This window comes from Rutidosis leptorrhynchoides, chromosome 8 (genome assembly GCF_046630445.1).
Source record: "Rutidosis leptorrhynchoides isolate AG116_Rl617_1_P2 chromosome 8, CSIRO_AGI_Rlap_v1, whole genome shotgun sequence".
NCBI classification, from domain to species: domain Eukaryota; kingdom Viridiplantae; phylum Streptophyta; class Magnoliopsida; order Asterales; family Asteraceae; genus Rutidosis; species Rutidosis leptorrhynchoides.
The window spans coordinates 72,365,033-72,385,493 of NC_092340.1; the positions used below are offsets into that span (position 1 = coordinate 72,365,033).

The window sequence follows — 20,461 nt, forward strand, 5'->3', positions numbered from 1 at the left end:
ATATATATAACTAGCATAACATCAAAGTATAGAACAATTCCAAGCCATAAATCTTACATTGAAGCAAACACACAAGGCTTTTAGCCAAAAATAATCATAATAGAACTAGTGGAACAGTTAATACAAGTTGAATTCATGTTTAAAAGATATAGAACGATAATACCGATTGCGATGAATAATCCTAGCTTAATCTTGATGTTGAAAGAATGGAGATTGACTTGTAGCCTTTCTTGAGCCTTGAAAAACGTATTGAAACTGAGGGAGAATGTAATAGTGAAGGTGTATGAAACAATGAATTAAATGCTCTCTTAAATAGGCTCAAAAGTTAGGTAAACTGGCCAGAAAAACACCAGATGCGCCGCATCTCGTAAGGATGCGCCGCATTCCTTTAAGTTTGTTGATTCCAGCTAGATTTGGCACTCAGAACTGTTGGCAGGAAGGGAGATGCGCCGCATCTCCCACCAGATGCGCCGCATCTGGCTCCCAAAATGCGTCTTATGGCTCGAAAATGCCGTATCTGAAACCTTCGGCAAAAACACGCATACAGATGCGCCTCATCCCTTTTTGGGGTGCGCCACATCTGAGTCTGGAAGTGTATTTCTGGGCTGTTTTCGTTATCGGACTTCATTTTAAGCATCGTTTTCGCTGTTGGTCTTCATTTATTCAATCACAATGGACTTTTACAAATATACATGAATTACAATACATACGTACAACAATTACATACAAATAGATACAGAATTAGATTGAAATAACGACAATAAACATGTATATTTTGGCGTTATCAATGTCCATATGTATTTTGAATTATTTTTTTCATCATTGTTGATCCTGGGTGGCCTAATCTTTCATACCACAGATTGATCATTACAGGATCACATGCCTTTTCATTAACTACCATGTGTGTTTCTGGTACATTTATATATGTATAATGTAAACCAGAACTAAGTCTTGGTAGTTTTTCAATCACATGCTTCTTGTCAGTGATACTTAAATATATCATTTTCTGTAGTCACTGACTGATAATAATATCCATTTTGGTATATGTCAGAGAAGCTTAACAAATTTCTCTTTGACATGGGAGAAAATAAGACATTTTTTATCAGAAAATTTGTACCATTTGATAACATGAATTTTGCCTTTCCCATTCCTTTTATTAAATTCACAGGACCTGATATAGTATGCACCGTTCCTTCTGTTGCTTTAAAATCAGTGAAATATTTTTTAGATTTGAGTATAGTGTGTGTGGTACCACTTTCTGCAATACAAAGATCCCCACCATTTGACTGATTTTTCACTCCAGTAGTGTACATCATGAACTTCAAAATATAAGAAACAAATAATGAGTACATAATTCATCAATATATTACATTCAAAAATATGTTATAAACGAAAGTACATAATAAGGAAATATATAGTAAAGTAGATATGGTATAGATCATAAATCTACATCCATTTATTTGATATGGACATATAATAGGAAATTTATTCATTAAAGTAGTCACTTGTTGGCTCAGTGTTTTTTGTATCAAGGTCATCCACAAGGTTTGCATATTTTCCTTTTCCTTTTAGGGATTCCTGATATTGATTAACAGAATATTGATTTGTTCGACAGTTTTTAGACCAATGTCCAATTTTACCACATCGATAACAAGAATCTTCAATATTCTTTGAAGAGCTTCCTTCAACATTATGATTTGTGGGATTGTATGGTGGTTGAAATTTATAATTTTGTGGATTATTATTTCTTTGTCCACGACCACGACCACCGTAACCATTACCACCACGACCATTACCATAAGGGTGATTTCGAACATAGTTATGATTTTTATTATTGTTATGGTAATTTCCATGATGATGGTTTTGGCCAATATGACCACGACCTCGCCCACGTCCTCGTCCAGGCGCATTTCGTTTTTTATTATTATTGTTAATAGCATTAGCTTCAGGGAATGCTAGCGCACCCGTAGGACGAGACTCTTGATTCTTCATCAGTAATTCTTCATTCACTTCTGCAACTAAGGGATAAGTTTGAAGTTTGGAAAAAGTTTTGTAATTCTGCAATCTTAAATTTTCTTGTATAGTAATGTTTGCAGAATGCATTGTGGAGAAAGTTTTCTCCATCATATCAGCATCACTTATTTCTTGACCACAGAATTGAAGCTTTGAACGGATCTTGAACATGGCCGAGCTGTATTCACTTACCTTTTTAAAATCTTGGAACCTTAGATTTCTCCATTCTTCCCTCGCAGCTGGGAGTAATATTTCCTTTTGATTACCGAATCTACTCTTGATACTTTCCCATAAAACATGTGGATCTTTGATAGTGAGATACGTATGTTTTAAGGTGATATCAATATGTTTGCGAATAAAAGCAATTGATTTTAATTTATCTTGATCAGAACAAGTATTGTTTTCTTTTAAAGTTTCTAGAATACCCAATGATCCAAGATTTATTTCTACATCCATGACCTATGATGTGTAGTTTGTTCCCGATACGTCTAGGGCATCAAACTCAAGCTTTGATAAGTTTGGCATTTTCTATTTTCAGAAAGATGAACAACATAAATTATAATCATAATCAATTTCTAATCATAGACAAATAATAAAATGAAATTAGAATCATTTTAAATTTATAAGTAGCAAACAACATAATAATGGCATGATTACAAATGATAAAACTACAAGAGCATGATAGAATATAGGTTCACCCGGTGGTATATTAGCAACAATGATGATAGTTAGTATGACCAATACAATAGGAAAAATCATCCTTGTGTGAATCATCTTTACAAAAAACTTTTTGAGGGTGGTAATCTGAGAAAATGAAGATTGATTTGTGAAAATGTGAAAACGGAGATTTTTATTTTATATTTGAAAAATATAGTCGTTGTAACGTCGTCAGTTGATGTTAACAACCGTTATGTATATATGACCATTGTAACGTCGTTAGTTGACGTTAACGAATGTTATGTGCTCGTTGTATTAATAATAATTTTAATAAAAGAATTTTATTAGTACAAATACGATTACTATAAATACATTTAGTATAAATACGTTTAGTATAAATACGAAGATTAAGAGAATAAACATATTATGCATAAATAATAAATTTTAAGAATAAACATTAGTATGCATGAAATAAATAATGATTAATTGCATAAGTAATCATAAATGTTAGATAATATAAATATAAATGTTAGTGAAGTTAATAAGAGTTAGATTACAGAAATATAATTCAGGTGGTATAACCGACCATATATAACTTAAATAACATAAATATAAATGTTAGTGAAGTTAATAAAAGTTAGATTACATAAATATAATTCAGGCGGTATAACCGACCATATATAACTTAAATAACATAAATATAAATGTTAGTGAAGTTAATAAAAGTTAGATTACATAAATATAATTCAAGCGGTATAACCAACCATATATAACTTAAATAACATAAATATAAATGTTAGTGAAGTTAATAAAAGTTAAATTACAGAAATATAATTCAGGCGGTATAACCGACCATATATAACTTAAATAACATAAATATAAATGTTAGTGAAGTTAATAAAAGTTAAAGAATTTCTTACCTTGATTAGTGACGTGTGCTTGCTTAGATAAACCTTGATTATACGGAGCACTTCGTGCTGATAACGTGTTATAATTTTTAACTTATAACTACCAAATACAATTATATTTGTTTATGAAATATTAGTAAAGAGAGAATAAGTGTGTATTTCATATAATTCTATGAAATGGTGCAAGTTTAGAAGCATACCATCATGGTGTATTCAAGGTTGGAGAAGTCGGATCTCGGGGAGATCTCGTTTGGACTTTTTTAAGGAGATCTCGGCATCTCGGAATAATCTCGGGGAGATCTCGGACGTTGACTTTATAGTTTTTTTAATAAAAATATACATAAAAAATTAATATATGTATATTTATATACGTTTTTATGAGATTTTACAAAAATATCCGAGAAATGAGTGAGAAAATCTTACAAATTAGCAAGAAAATCTGAGAGATTGTGACTTTGACTAAGTTTGACTCGGTTGACCGAGAAATCTCGGGAGATGAACATCTCGTCTCGGTTTCCTTCTAAAAATGAGATCTCGGGGGAGATCTCGGGGAGATCTCGGGAGATTTACAACACTGGGTGTATTTATACTACTAAAAAATACTATGCAAGTGGTACAAAATTGACTAAAAGTTTGTACAAATTTGACTATCCATATATGCATTATTATTTTAATTATCATAACAACATATACTTACTTAGAAATATATATTTATAAAAAAAAAGCTTAAGAGTCAACGTAAGTCAACATCCGAGATCTCCCCGAGATCTTTTCGAGATGCCGAGATCTCTCCAAAAATGTTCAAACAAGATCTCCCCGAGATCTGAGTTCTCCAACCTTGGACGTGGCAATATCATATAACGAAGTTAATTAACGGTGCATGTTAAATAGTGTTGAAAAGATTTTGGACTTTTGGGTGATGTGGTAAATTGGGTAAAACATGGTGACGCTTAAATAAATTTCGTCAGGGCGCTGACTAACGCCCCTAAAGCATCACCCATGGCGCCATGTTTGTCGGGCGTCGGGAAATTTTCACCTAGGTTCCAGCTAGTCAATTTGACATCAGTTTTTGTGATTGACGCTCCTTTTTAAGTTCAGTTTAAGTTATCTAAAACCGATGTTGGTTAATTAGTTGTTTTTCTCCTTAATTACGGCATTTTTTTGTTTCTTTCTTCGTTCTCAGCTCAGTTGTTGATGTACACGTTCCCAGTGCGAGTAGGTGAATGTGCCTTCTGTTCGAGTAAGGAAGAAGGGTGATGCCCGAATACGATGGAATGTGAAAGATATAGGAATTAGGAAGCAGATGAGAATACCATAAGAGAGATCAACTAGAGCTTATGCCAAGAATGACCCTTCAATGACTAGAGGTCTCCCACTCATTTTGAAAGGGATATCCCTAAGACCACTCCCAACGGTGAGCCATGGAGCCGCCATCCACCACCGCCCTCAAGGGCGCCATTGGCAATGGTCCGCCATGGCCCCTCCCTCATCCGCCCTCACCTCAATCGCCCTGAACCACTTCCTGGGATAGCACATGGAATGACACCGCCATGCAATTTATTTGGTTTGTTTTTGCCATTTAAACGGCTATATTGCCGTTTGAATTTTTTTTTTTTTTTTTTTTTTAAACATACTCCCACTATATAACTACCATTCAACCTTATAACAAACACACACAATTTACTCTCATTTCATACTCTAAAATACTCACACAATTAAACTACATACTTTTAAAATGCCTCCAAAAATTCATAGTCTTACTCAAATGGCGGTTGACGCTGCTGGGAGTGTGGATTTTAATAAATTGGCTCTCGATTATCTTGATATGGAAGACGCGAAAGAAGAGGAAGAAATGGTGGAACCGATCCCAAGAGCGCCAAGAAGATTTTTACAACGAGATCGGGAGGGAACCGGTATGCGTTTATGGAATGATTATTTTTCCGATAATCCTACTTTTCCCGGGGATTATTTTCGAAAGCGTTATAGGATGAGTCGACCGTTGTTCATACGCATATGTCAAGGTATAATTAATTATTCTCAAGAACCTATTCCTGATTATTTTTCATATTTTCATCAAAGGCGGGATGCTACCGGGTTGCTTGGTTTTAATATTTTTCAAAAGTGTACATCCGCAATCCGACAATTAGCGTACGGTACTGCACCTGACGCGTTTGACGAGTACTTACATATGGGTCAGCAAACGTCTTACGATTGTCTGAATAATTTTTGTAAAGCTGTATTCCATTTGTACGCCTTTGAATATTTGAGAAAACCGACTCCTCAAGACGTACAACGTCTTGCAAGCAAGCATGCTGAAAGACACGGTTTTCCGGGCATGTTGGGTAGTCTCGATTGCATGCATTGGGCATGGAAAAATTGTCCATATAGATACAAAGGTCATTATACGAGGGGCGATCATGGTTACCCGACGATTATGTTAGAAGCGGTTGCTTCGTATGACTTATGGATCTGGCACGCTTACTTTGGTCCCGCTGGTTCGAACAACGACATCAATGTGCTTAATCAATCCGATTTGTTTAACGATCTGCTTCAAGACACGTCACCACCGTGTAATTATTCAATCAGTAATTGTACCTTCAATAAGGGTTATTACTTAGCCGATGGGATATATCCTGAATGGTCGACTATAGTTAAGTCATTCAAAAGTCCACCAACCCCTGAAACTGCAAAGTTTAAGAAATATCATGAATCTGCTCGAAAAGATATTGAACGGGCATTCGGTGTGCTTCAAGGTCGTTGGGCAATAATTAAAAATCCTTGCCGACAATTCTATGTTGAAAGAATCCGAAGAATCATGCACAGTTGTGTTATATTACACAACATGATCACCGAGGACAACGGAAGGGCAATGTGTGCTCTTGAAGAAAATTATAGGCCCGTTCGTCGTCCAAGAAGGTCTTTTCAAGAAAGGGTTGAAGCGCACATTCGCGCTAATAAAGAATTGCGCGATTCGACCGTTCATCATCTTCTCCGACAAAAGCTAATCGAACACATTTGGAGTCTTCCTGCGAATTTTCGTGTTCGAAACAATCCACAAGTAGGAACTTCTGGTACAAATGCTAATGACGATGATGAAGATGACGATTACGAAGACGAAGACGAAGAAGAGACCGAAGACGAAGGTGACGAAGAAAACGAAGGCGAGGACGAAGAGTGTGATGACGATGATGAGTAGTTTGTTAGTTTCATATTTGTAATGTTGAATTTAGCCTTGTTTTTTTTTTTCATTCAAAAAAAATGTAACCGTAATTGTGTTTCGATAATAAAAGTGATGTTCAAAAATAGTTATTTATTTCGTACTTAAATAATACTAATAATAATACTGAATAATAGTAATAATAATAATAATAATAATAATAATAATAATAATAATAATAATAATAATAATAATAATAATAATAATAATAATAATAATAATAAAAATAATTAAAATTTGATGACGGCGTCATGGTTGGCAATGGTGTGTTATGGGAGTGTTATGTGAGGAAGTGGTGAGAAAGGAGGAGAGAGAAAGCTGATGTGGCGCTGAGGAAGTGCCCATGACGGCGTCATGGTTGGGAGTGGTCTAAGAGAATTGCTAGTTAGCTTTCTTGCTTAAAAAAGTTATATTTTAACAAATCTAGCTGATTTCACACATAAATATGTATTTAAAACACATAATGACGCAATCATCAATCAATAATTATGCACAAATAAAGTGGAGACGCATCCACTTGGTCAGACTTCAAAACTTAAAAAATAAAAACGGTTTGTCTCACAGCCTTTCAAACACTTTTTGATTGGCTACTAGGAACTTGTCATGAATATTTTATTAGTTACCATTTAAGACTCCTAGTAACGCAACGCCGTTTGCTACTGCTGGGCGTTTGCAGAGGTGGATACAATTAACAGAGGGAGACGAAATTAACACATGCTGAGACTCAAATGGGAACAAGGCGTTAGTCACGATTTCCGACGAAAATCAAAGAATGCTTGAGATATAATTCACCCAATGAATGATTTAATAATAATAATATATTTTCATTATTTATGTATTTTCATTACTCAATTTCAATCAGTTTTTAAAACATCATCCTACAAATATTTAATACAAAAATTTGACTTCTTTAGTTAGTGAAAGTCAAATACATGTACAATCAAATACTCATTTTTACCAACAAAAAAAAAAAAAAAAAAAAAAAAAAAAAAAAAAAAAAGTTGAAATTCAAATGAGGGTTGATGGTAGTCTAACAAACTCCCATTCACGAATTTCATCCACTTATGACAACACTACAATACAATTCCTTTTTGTTATTATCGTGTCATTATTTGTGTCACATAATGTGGTAAGATCAATAGCCGTTTCTTGGATAAATAAATGTTTAAGTGCCAAAAGCGCTGTTTTTTTTATTTTTTTCCTCAAAATAACAAGAACTTTTATAAAATTCAGAAAACGTTTTCGAAAAGAAAACGAATTCACCAAAAGATAAAAAAAAAGAGTAACAAGGCTCGTACCTAGAAAGCAACTAACAAACAAACTATTGATACCGAGCTTCACCTAACCTAAAACGAAACACAAGTCCCACTAACAAAGTAAACTAAAGTAACTAGCAATGAAACCAAAATCAAGTTACACAACTAGAAACCGGAATAAACGGACTCAAAAAATCAAATATCCTTTATGAACACGCCGAGTTCTTCCATTTCAACGTCTTGAATGAAATCTATGGTTTAATTTATGGTAAGTAGTCCAAAAAGGGTAATATAGTACCAAAATACTCAATATAGAGATTATCACTTTTACTATTGTCTATAAATGATATCGATTCCGATTTTATGTCTGTAAAAGACTTAGTTAAAAAAAACCTGGAACTGAAGGAATAATTTTCATGTGACAACCACACCATCATTCACTAAGAAGTCATCCCATCAAATCTGGTGAGCTGATAACCATATTATTGTCTCAGACCAAAATATGGTAAAAAAAAAAAATTTATTAGATGATAATATAGCTCCCATCTAATCAGATTTAATGAGGTGGTGTATAAGTGGACGATGAAATAGTCAAATAACTACCACATGACAAATATTACCTAAATTTCAAGGTAAAATTGGTCCTTTGAAAGCATATATAAGATCAAAATCGGAATACTTAACAGTCAATAGTAAAATTTATATTCCATTAATTTGAATTTTACTACTATTTTATTCGTTCACTCTTTTAATTGCTTGTATCTTCAAAATTTATGAATTCTCATCGAAAGATTGTTTGTGGCGGATCAAGTATTTTAGTGATCTTTTGCGATAAATTGTTGTATACGATAGAGAGAGGATCTGGACATGGCCAAGTGAACAAACAACACACTAAGCTCATATGCATCAAAGTCAAACAATAGAACAAACAAGACAGTAAGCATTATATGATTGTCCCACAACAATACACTACAATATTATCTATTAAACAAAAATGATAAATAGTATTAGAGACGTTTTCGTCTTTTCACTTTGTTTTTTTCCTACTTTTAACTAACACCACAAACGCCCCCCACACTTTCTTCAAAAATTAAAATCGGCCCCCAAAACAGATGTTAAGGTGTCAAATCAAAATTTTCATAAAATATCTTAAATAAACTCCACTCAAATATTCAACGGGTCATATCTTCTCGCTCGCAACGAGTTAAATTTTTCCGACACCATCGTTAAACTCGAAATATTTTTACGAACACAATGTCACTAACTATATGTAAAACGGACACTTTTTAAAAAAACGATAAATATTTATGGTACTTTTCATATACGTTGATTTTTCACTTGCATGCTCCGTAACTAAAAACAATAAAATACATTAAAAACCGAACCCCCGACGCGAAGTGAGGGTTCGAAAATTAGTTATAAACTATAAATAATTATTATACTGCGCAATAGGGAGTATGTAAAAATTGATTACAAACATTCTAGTTTTAAACATTTTTGGTTCGATTCTTGAATCTTCTCATGACTTGATATATCCATACCACTTGAGTACTTGACACACACCCTTATATTCATAACATTATATTACTGCAATTACAATCATCTCATCCTGTGTATACCAATAATTGAAAATCGTTTATAATGATTATAATTCGGGGTACATGTCCAACATTTGGTTTAAAACTGTTTAATCCGAATACCAAACAGAATCCAAACCAGTCAGTTAAAACCAAACTGAATTTGAAAAGAAAAAAAATTTGACCAGACAGATTAAAACCGAAACCGAATTCAGTATATGCTTTTCGGTTCAGTTTTCGGTTTTGAATCTTTAATCGGTTTAACCAAAAACCGAATTCACCGGTTGATATTAAAGTAGTATGAAACTCAATAATTTATATGTTAATAAAACTTTCCTATCATAAAAATTAATTCGCCACAAATGGTCATAGTGGATTGCGATAAAGTCACATTCAGGGTGTAACATTCAATTTGGATTGACAAAATAGTAAATTACAAACAAAGGAATCCAACACTCAGATGCAACTTGCAGCTTGCAAATTGCAAGACTTGAATATACTCCGTTTTACACAATTAAATTTAATTAATTCAGTAATTCAAAATTCAATAACAATAATATGCAATAATATAAAAAATTTATACAATTTAATATATAGCACCTCCACCACTATAGAACAACAAATACAAGTGTAGTTGGATAACGTTCCTTGAATTCACTAAGGATCACTAATAGGCGTACGTACATCCATCCTAATAAAATTACTGCTGATAAACAAAGTAATACGGATATAATTATCTTACTTTAAGAAATTATCCATAAACCGAAACCAACCTACTCTTTCCACTTCCTTTGAGCACGTAGACGAAGATGCCGATGCCGGTGCTGATGTCATCGTTACGCCAATTTGCTTAGGGCATAGAAAAAAACTTCTCGAACCTAATTCGATCAACTTCTCGTCTGGATCCAAACCTAATAATAAAATATTTTAAATCAATTACTGATTCGTGAGTAAATAAATAATTAGATAAGGAGTTTTTAAAATTTTGATAAAGTGTATATAGCTTACTTTCTAAGCTAAATTGTGAATAATGCAGACCGAAGCACGAAGGATCAAACGACAATAAAATCGGTCGTCTGCCTTCCTTCAAGTACTGTTGCAGAGCGTCGGAGATAAGATCTCCGACGGTTGATTCCGGTGAAATCAATACTTGCACTGGACCTAAGCTTCTCTGTACGGTCACGTTAATCAATAGCTTTGTTAACTTCGGTCGCAAAGTCTCCGTCGGTGACGTAACAATACCGGAAACTAAATCCGGTACCGTTCTCGGCCGCCGGAGTGTTCCGATCGATTCATCGGTAGCTTGTCCGTGAAACGACATGGACTTCTCCGGTGATAATCTCTCCTTTTTGTTCTTAACGTTACATTTCCGGCTACTTTTCTTCGTCGACATCGATCAAAACGAATAATATTGATTGGTGAGGTTTAGGGTTTGTGGTTCATAATCAGAATTGGTGGATAATGAGAGAAAATAATTAAGGTGGAGGTGGATATTAGAGGGATGTATGAGTTTGAAATAAATTGGAGACGTGCGATTTATATACAACCGAATGTTGGATTAGCAGGTATTGACGGTTATTTTGTTTGAAATTGAAATAACCTTTACAAATGTTAACAAATTAAAGAATAAAAAATAAAGACGATTTATATGTCGATGTAGGGAAAATTGCATGTGACTCGATACGTGCTTTTTAAGATTATTCTCTACCCTAACTGTGATGTCAGAATTATATTGTATATAATTTGATAAAAAGTTGATTTTGATTGTGATTGTATTTTACTTTCGTTAATTCTAAAGTCAAATTTTTATGTCAAATATTTGTAGGCTGATGTTATAAAAATTTAATTGAAAATTTGATGAAAAAAATATATAAATAAAAAAAAAACAAAATAAATAACAAAAAATAAATTATCTGATTGGTCCATCCATGTCTCACGCTCACTTAATATTCCATCAAAATTTCGACTGACGCTTGTGTGTCAAAAAGTGGCACCGCGTTAGTGACCATCAAAAGTGCCATGTAGTTGACGGATGGAAATTGATCTTGTTTAGAATAAGCCTAATATATATATATATATATATATATATATATATATATATATATATATATATATATATATATATATATATATATATATATATATATGGATCAAATTAGAACTTTTTTGTGTGAGAACCTTGAGAACTAAAAAAAAAAACCAAAATACATTGAAAGTCGAGCAAAAAAGTAAATGGTTTAGAGTTTAGGGTTTGGTGTTTTGAGTTTATTCCATAAACCCAAAACACCAAACCCTAAACCCTAAACACTAAACTCTAAACCGTTCGTGTTAAAAACTCAATCTAAATTCTAAATCTAAACCCTAAATCTAAACCCTAAACCCTAATATCTAAACCCTATAAACCTTAATATCTAAACTCCAATAGCTGAAACCTCAACATACGCTCGAAAAACACGATAATTGTTATATATTACTTCTTCGATCGTTTTCCCGCCAAAATAAAAACATTTATCACAAAGTGTCTTTATTAAATGTTCATATTTTCATCCCATCTATAATGTTCGTGAACAAAGTTTTTTCAAAAAACGAAAAAAAAAGTTTTTGCTTCCCCCCGCTTCCCCCCGATTGGTTACTTCCCTCTTGATTGTGACGACCCGGAAATTTTTGACCAAATTTAAACTTAATATTAACATGAAATCGACACGACAAGCAAAGACTGTTAAACTAAGTCTCAAAATTTTTGGGACTATTTACATGAATTAATTGGACCTTTGACCAATTTCGACGATTCACGAACAATTGTGTGAATATATATATATATATATATATATATATATATATATATATATATATATATATATATATATATATATATATATATATATATATATATATATATATGAATGCTGTACATAATTAATACTATATGAATGTAGTAATATAAATATAATATATATAATTATTAAATATTCAAATATGTTATTATATAACATAAGTATTACATAGATAATAATATGTAAGGTTATTATATGAAATTTAATTACAAGTTTAAATATAATTATTATATTAAATTTACATTATTATTGATATTAATATTAGTATATGTATTATTAATATTGTTATACTCTAAAAGATATAAAAATAAAATTTAATATAATTTGGATTATCTTAATTATTATTTGTATTAGCATTAGATATTATTATCACCATTATAATTATTATTATAATTAATGATATTATCATATTTATTATAATTATTAACATTATCATTATATTGATATTACCCTTATTATTATTATTATTTCCAGTATTATTAATAAAAGTATAATTACTATTATTAATACATTTATATTTACAGATATAGATTATAAAAATAAAAAAAATAATAATAATAATAAAAGAAAGAAGCAATCTGTTAAAATCGCTATCATACTTTATCTCCTATATCTAATATGGTCAAGGGCAGCAATTTCAATTACGATACAGCCAATTTCTGTTAGATATCAAGATCATAATCGTACGAAGTTGTTGCCTATCTCAATCTCATTTTATTTTATTTTATTTTATTTTATTTTATTTTATTTTTGTTTGAACGTATTTGGGTTGATTCTTCTTGTCAAGACCCCTCAATATAAAACACTCGAGCACTCTATCATTGATTAGTAAACCATTCATCACTGTTCGAACGAGCCAAGTATCCCCAATTCGATCACCAATTGATTCGGTTCAACCACAACACAAACCCATCAATGTATCTGTGTAAAATCATAACATATTCAATACTCTTTTATCAAATTTCATATCATGAAACTCAACACAAAAACCACCATATCTGCATCAGGAATTTTGTTTCTTTCTTTCTTCTTCTTGTACACGATTCACATCACCACAACCAATCATCTCCGCCACCCTAAACTTCCCTAAGAACACCACCGTAAAATCATGGAATCACCAATACTGCAACTGCTATCTTGTTTTGCTGTCCAGTCTGTAAACTATCACAAACAACTATAACATCATATAGTTATTGCTACCCAATTCCTATTGTGCCACACGCGTGCTAATCAAATGGCAACAAGTGATACTATACTTACACTTCCATCGAAGAACCACAACAAACCAAGAAATCAAATATCTCTTCGTGAACTATGATTAAACCATCGCCACACAACCATCTTCTTATTAGTCTTCTTGGATCCATAAATACCATCAACACACACTACCTTAGTTTCTGCTACAACCATCAAACCCACAAACACAACCAAACCGCCACCATCATTATATTATACGGCAGCAGCTGCAAATCATTATCTTTCTGTTTCTGCCTTCGATCAATCAACACAACCACCATAACTTCACCATTAAAACCTGCTACTACTGTCGGTTATTTAAGAAAAGAAAGAGGGAACAAGGGTAGAAAAGATAGGTGAAGTTAGTGGGAAGCAGGAGGGAACCATCCCTTTTGTGGCTTTTGGATCGACTAGCAAGAAATCAAGCAAGTGTATATATGATCCCACTTACTAATTATTTAATTATACCGAGTAATATTAATTATATCAGGGAATCGTCTGTTATGATGTCATTATGAAAAAGGAACGTACACTTTGGATTCCAATTTCAACAAACCCTAACTAAAAGAAAACCCCACTTGTGTTTTTTTATCGCATACGATATATTCTCTTTCTGGCAAATAAACGAAGTACCACATAAATTCAATCGGGTCATTTAAAATATTTGTGCTTGTGATCTTGTTGTACGGGCCGAATTCCTTTTAATCCATGGTTGGGCCTGGTGGACGGGTTATTAAGTTGAAGAAGATGAAAAGGGAAAACAGTTTAAATACGGGGTAAATATAATTGTGAGGAATTAATCAGAAAAACAGCAGTAGATGGGTGGTCGTGGGTGTTGTCTGGTGTCCGTAAGGTTGTGGGTTCGAGTCTCGTTGTGGGCAATTCTTTTTACATAAAGCTTTAAAGGGTATACACAATTATTTTTTTATTTTTATTATTGTTATTATTAATTATTATGATTATTATTATTAGTTATTAATGTTATAAGTATGATTATAATCATTATTGTTATTAGTGTTATTATTGTTATTACTATTATTATCATAAATATAATTATTATTAACATTGTCATTACTCATACTATTATTATTTTTGTATTGTTCTTAAGTATTAGTATTATTATCATGATTATAACTATGATTATCATTATTATTATTTTTATGAAGATAATATAGTTTAGTATTAGATCATTAAAAATTAAGACTTGTATTATTTTAAAAATTATAGTATTATTGTTATTATTACCAGTATTATCATTAGTATTAGTAATATAAATATTATATTTATCAAATATCAGTATCATGACTATTAGTATTATTATTATCATCATAAGTATTAGTATTATATAGATATTAAAATCATTATCATAATTATCATTAACGGTAAAAGTAATATTTTTACAAGTATTATTATTAATATCACTATTTAATATAGTTATTATTAACATTATTATTTTTATCAGTGATATTAATTATTATAATTATTATCATTTTCACTAATATTAATATGACTTTAGTATCATTATAATTACTATTTTTAACAAACAAATTATATATATATATAAAATACATTTAATACATATAACATAATTAATATTTAATATAAGAGGCAAATATATATATATATATATATATATATATATATATATATATATATATATATATATATATATATATATATATATATATATATATATATATATATATATATATATATATATATATATATATATATATATATATATATATTATAACACCCCTGATTTTTTTTTCAATATACAGCGGAAGTCCCGTTTATAAAATCTATTAGTTATGTAAAAGACATCTCGATTACATGTCAGTATATAATAATAAATATTAAAAGTCCATTACAGATATTAACAGTAAAACCGGGTGTTATGTTAAATACGACACTAGTGATAAAAACACAACATCAGAGTTCTGACTAGTCAAACATATCTTCCAGCATCCCATCTTCACCCTGAAATCTAACATGCAACACTGAACCTGCAAGGGTGGAATTGTGGGAGATTAGCACGACTGCTAAGTGAATGGAATCTATCTAACAGATCAAGTCTAAGCATCAAACCAGCTTCAGCTACAAAGTATGCTAACGTCCTAACAACATACAACAAAGATAATAACAATACGAGGATCGGCGGCTTGTACGAGCACACGACTCCTAGCTGATCGGACTAGAGTCTACTGATAGTCCTCGCTACTCGATTCACAGTATAGTAATCCGGACACAGGGGATGTGTCATTCATCCTATACTACACAATCAGTAGCCTTTAGACCCAACCTCCCCAGGCTCGGTTGACCTCATACGGACTCTAACCTCCCCAGGCTCGGTTATGAGTCCCTAGCCTCCCCAGGCTCGGCTGGCGTCAAACACAGTGCACATAATATCACACAATATCATCAACATGTAATAATTCGCTAACATGTTAACCATTATCTAAACATGGCAATCGGATATAACACTAATCTAATAAATAGAGTAAACAACAGTAGAAAGTCTTGCTACTCAAACTCTATCCGGAGATAGACCTACTCACCGATCGCTAGTAAAACTCGGTAGTCTAATGTCACCGAGTCTTCTCCTCATCTTAATCACCTGAGAATAAACACCAAACAATTTAGTAAACCGTACCACATTTACTAACTACTTTACATTCTATATATATATATATATATATATATATATATATATATATATATATATATATATATATATATATATATATATATATATATATATATATATATATATATATATATATATATATATGTATATACATGCACTATATGTATATATATATATATACATACACTTCCACATATATATTTATACATACCCTATATACATAAATATATATACTTACACTTTCACATATATATTTATACATATATACATACACTATATACATATATATATATATATATACACTTACACATATACATATCACTTAATTCATTCAAATGGGTCGATGGTCAAAACGGGCGATCGAGTATATCTATATATATGCACATGTGTGTGTGTGTATATATATATACACACACACAATGCCAAGTCACACAAATGGTTCAACTGGACACTAATGGCCCAAATGGATCATAATTTTCTCACTTTAACCCAAATAAGCTCAGAACCCATTTTAAAATATTGAAACATGCATATACACTTAACACGACCTCCAAGAGGGTCACAATATAATCCAAGAGGGTCAAACGGGAGAACAAACCAACACACGAACCATAAAACAAGTATACGGGTCATCGGGGTGCGTCCACGCCAAGCCGCTGCACGTCACGGTGGGTGAACCGCAACATAGCAGCAGCATATAAGGCTGCAAACAGCAGCTCCAGCTGCAAATTTGCAGCAGAAACTGCCCCGCTCAGCAGCGCAAAACAGTAGCAGCAATGTAGCTGCTATCCCTCTCGTTTTCGCCCACAAAAATCGAGTTTCGAGCAGTTTTTTGACCATTTAACATGATAATAATCAAGCACATACATACAACAACAATAATCTAGCATTCCACAAGCAAAATAACACACTTAAACAATTTTAACCCAAAATTAAGCTAACAAATGGGTCATGGTCTTACGATGGGGAAACCGAATCAAACATAATTTATACGAATGGTTCGAGGTCCAAACTATCTAATTAAACCGTCCCGGGCACCAAAAAGCGATAACCACCGCCACCGCTGCCAACCACCACCGCTGGCCGCCAGTTGCAGCCGACAGCGGCGGTCGGCAGCCCAGAAACAGCAGCGGCAGCAGCCATGGCTACTGTCCTTCTCATGGTGGTTTCCAAAAGTGTTGTTTCTTGCAATTTAATAACAAATGACAACCCACAAACAATTACTAACAATTAACTATGTTTAATCTAGCATAAAACAAGCAATATCATCACCCAATTCCAAGATTTAAGCACAAATTACCACTTTTAATAAAACTTGCATAAACCCTAAAATATGAGAATGAGAATTAATTCATAAGAATGGAGTTACAAACCAGATTGCTAGATGTTAAAGATGCACAAAATCAAATTAGGACTTGAATTACTTCCATAAGCAACAAGAATTAAGCTAGGGTTTTGTTGTTTGGGGCGTGAAGACCGAAAGGGAGAGAAGGGAAAACAGAAACTGGTATAAAATGAAATTAGGGGGCGGTCTAGGCTAATTAAATGGGTATTAAACCCACACCCAATGATACACGGGTATTTAACTGTTTTCAGATATTTTTCGTATTCGATTCGGTACACCAAACAATGTCATAAATAAATAATAAAACTGGTTTTGAGACCGTAGTCATAAAACGAACCCAAAGGACTAATAAAAATTATATAAACAATTAATAATTAATTATTACACTAAAATGCATTTTAAAACATAAAAGGGTAAAAAAGTAAATTTCACCTAGGTCCGGTTTCCGAATGTTATATATATATATATATATATATATATATATATATATATATATATATATATATATATATATATATATATATATATATATATATATATATATATATATATATATAATTAATAGATTAACTATATATAAACTTATTCGATTACAATAATGTGTATTAATAAATATACAAATGATATAGGTTCGTGAATCCGAGGCCAGCCCTGTACTTGTTCAATGTCGTCGTATGTATTTTTACTACAAAATACAGTATTGTGAGTTTCATTACTCCCCTTTTAAATGCTTTTGCAATATATATTTTTGAGACTGAGAATACATGCGCTTTTATAAATGTTTTACGAAATAGACACAAGTAATCGAAACTACATTCTATGGTTGAATGATCGAAGCCGAATATGCCCCTTATTGCTTGGTAGCCTAAGAATTAGTAAACCGATCTACTAATTGACGTGAATCCTAAAGATAGATCTATTGGGCCTAACAAACCCCATCCAAAGTACCGGATGCTTTAGTACTTCGATATTGTTTTATCATGTCCGATGGTGTAACAACCCAACCCGATATACAAACGATCAAGCAAAAAATTTCTTTGTGCAGTAAAATGGCGCGGCGCGTCAGTCTTCTGCATGGCGCGCAAAAAGGCCTGGACAGGCTGCTGTCCCAAAAAGTTAGAAACATAAAAATGTTTGACCACTTTCCGACGTAATTGGACAAAACGCTTTTCACAACAAATTCATATATGAAAAACTATCACGTTCTATTCATAAAATAAGTTTTACGAGACGGGGCCTCGACCCAAATTACCCTTTAAGTACAAACTACAAGTTTCGGCCCCACGATTTTAAACACAAAATAAAAGCCGAGCATGGCGATTGGGGATACGCTACCCAATTCTAATTAATCCAAAAGCAAGCCTTCTAAAGCAACTACGCGAGCCACTAGTTCCCACGCTTACCCGAGCCACCGCATCCAAGCAAATCTATAAAATGTAAACAACGAGAGGGTAAGCTAACGCTTAGTGAGTGATAATATACTACATACATATATATGTATAAAATGGACACGCCACACAAATATCAAATACCGCATACCGAAGCATCCATGAATAAGGCGACTACACTAAGCATACCGTACGATCTCTAAGCAACAAGCTAAAGATATCAACAAAAATATAAGTTCACCAACAACGATGTGAACAACGCCAAATACGCTACACCCGGAGGGTTAGCTACATCACAACAATACGTCAATATATATATATATATATATATATATATATATATATATATATATATATATATATATATATATATATATAACCCGAATAATATAATATACTACAATACAACGCGTAATTATGGTTAACCAATAACACAAGGGAATGGTACTTCGAATTTCCCATCGGTGTTCGTAACAACCGTTAGTGTACAACGAAATATATCACTAACCCCTAGGCGACACGGACAACGAAATATCCGTTCAAGCAATCGTTAGTGTACAACGAAATATATCACTAACTCTTGGGCAATTTGGACAACGAAATATCCATCGTTAGTGTACAACGAAATATATCACTAACTCTTGGTAGTATAGACACGTATACCCGGCCCCATCCCCCGCCCTACAAGTAGATACATTATATACACAAGTATAATCATTTCACTCACAACCACGTGTGATAACGTACACCCAAAGTGTGTACTTCGCCAAAGGTGGTCAACCAAAACGAACAACCATGCCAATTGGACCCATACACAAGTCCATCAAATCCACCTACATGTGAAGTGAGCTCTATAGCCGAGAATCACTTCACCCGACCCGCACCCATCCTACACATACATATGCATATATGATATTAACACTCACCTTGTCGCCTTGATGAATGCTTCCAAATAATCCGTAGCTCGTCAATGGAAAGTACCTATTCCATTATCACAATTACAACATCACACTTAGAGTGGATTTACAAACCAACCCAATTCGACACTTAGTGCAATTTCGACCCAAATGCACTTCCAAGCACAAACCGTGCCCAAACTAACCAATGATCACTAACACAAGTGAGAATGGTCCTAATATGCCAATTAAACCCAATCACAAGTGTTAAACACTTATCGTTCTCAAAATCGCCCATAAACCCTAATTTTGACCCATAAAGTCAAAATCTCACCATTTACAAGTTTTGACACCAAAACGTATTTAACTCGGTTTCATACTTCAACTTAATCCATTTTAAGTTTATAAACCTTATTACCTCGACAATTGAGTCATAATCATCAACAAACCCTAATTTTGACTCTAGTCAAAATTAGTCAACCACAAG

General features: G+C 32.6%; 2 protein-coding genes across 2 annotated transcripts; one reads left to right on the forward strand and one right to left on the reverse strand.

Moving 5' to 3' along the window:
- Window positions 1-5,343: 5,343 nt before the first annotated feature.
- Window positions 5,344-6,774, forward strand: LOC139863526 (protein ALP1-like). Its single transcript, XM_071852152.1, has 2 exons — window positions 5,344-6,148; window positions 6,197-6,774. Exons 1-2 carry the CDS (start codon window positions 5,344-5,346, stop codon window positions 6,772-6,774), a joined length of 1,383 nt encoding a protein of 460 aa, XP_071708253.1.
- Window positions 6,775-10,366: 3,592 nt separating this feature from the next.
- On the reverse strand, window positions 10,367-11,021 carry LOC139863527 (uncharacterized). The gene is made up of 2 exons (XM_071852153.1): window positions 10,637-11,021; window positions 10,367-10,539 (listed from the first exon to the last, which is right to left on the reverse strand). Exons 1-2 carry the CDS (start codon window positions 11,019-11,021, stop codon window positions 10,367-10,369), a joined length of 558 nt encoding a protein of 185 aa, XP_071708254.1.
- Window positions 11,022-20,461: the final 9,440 nt, after the last annotated feature.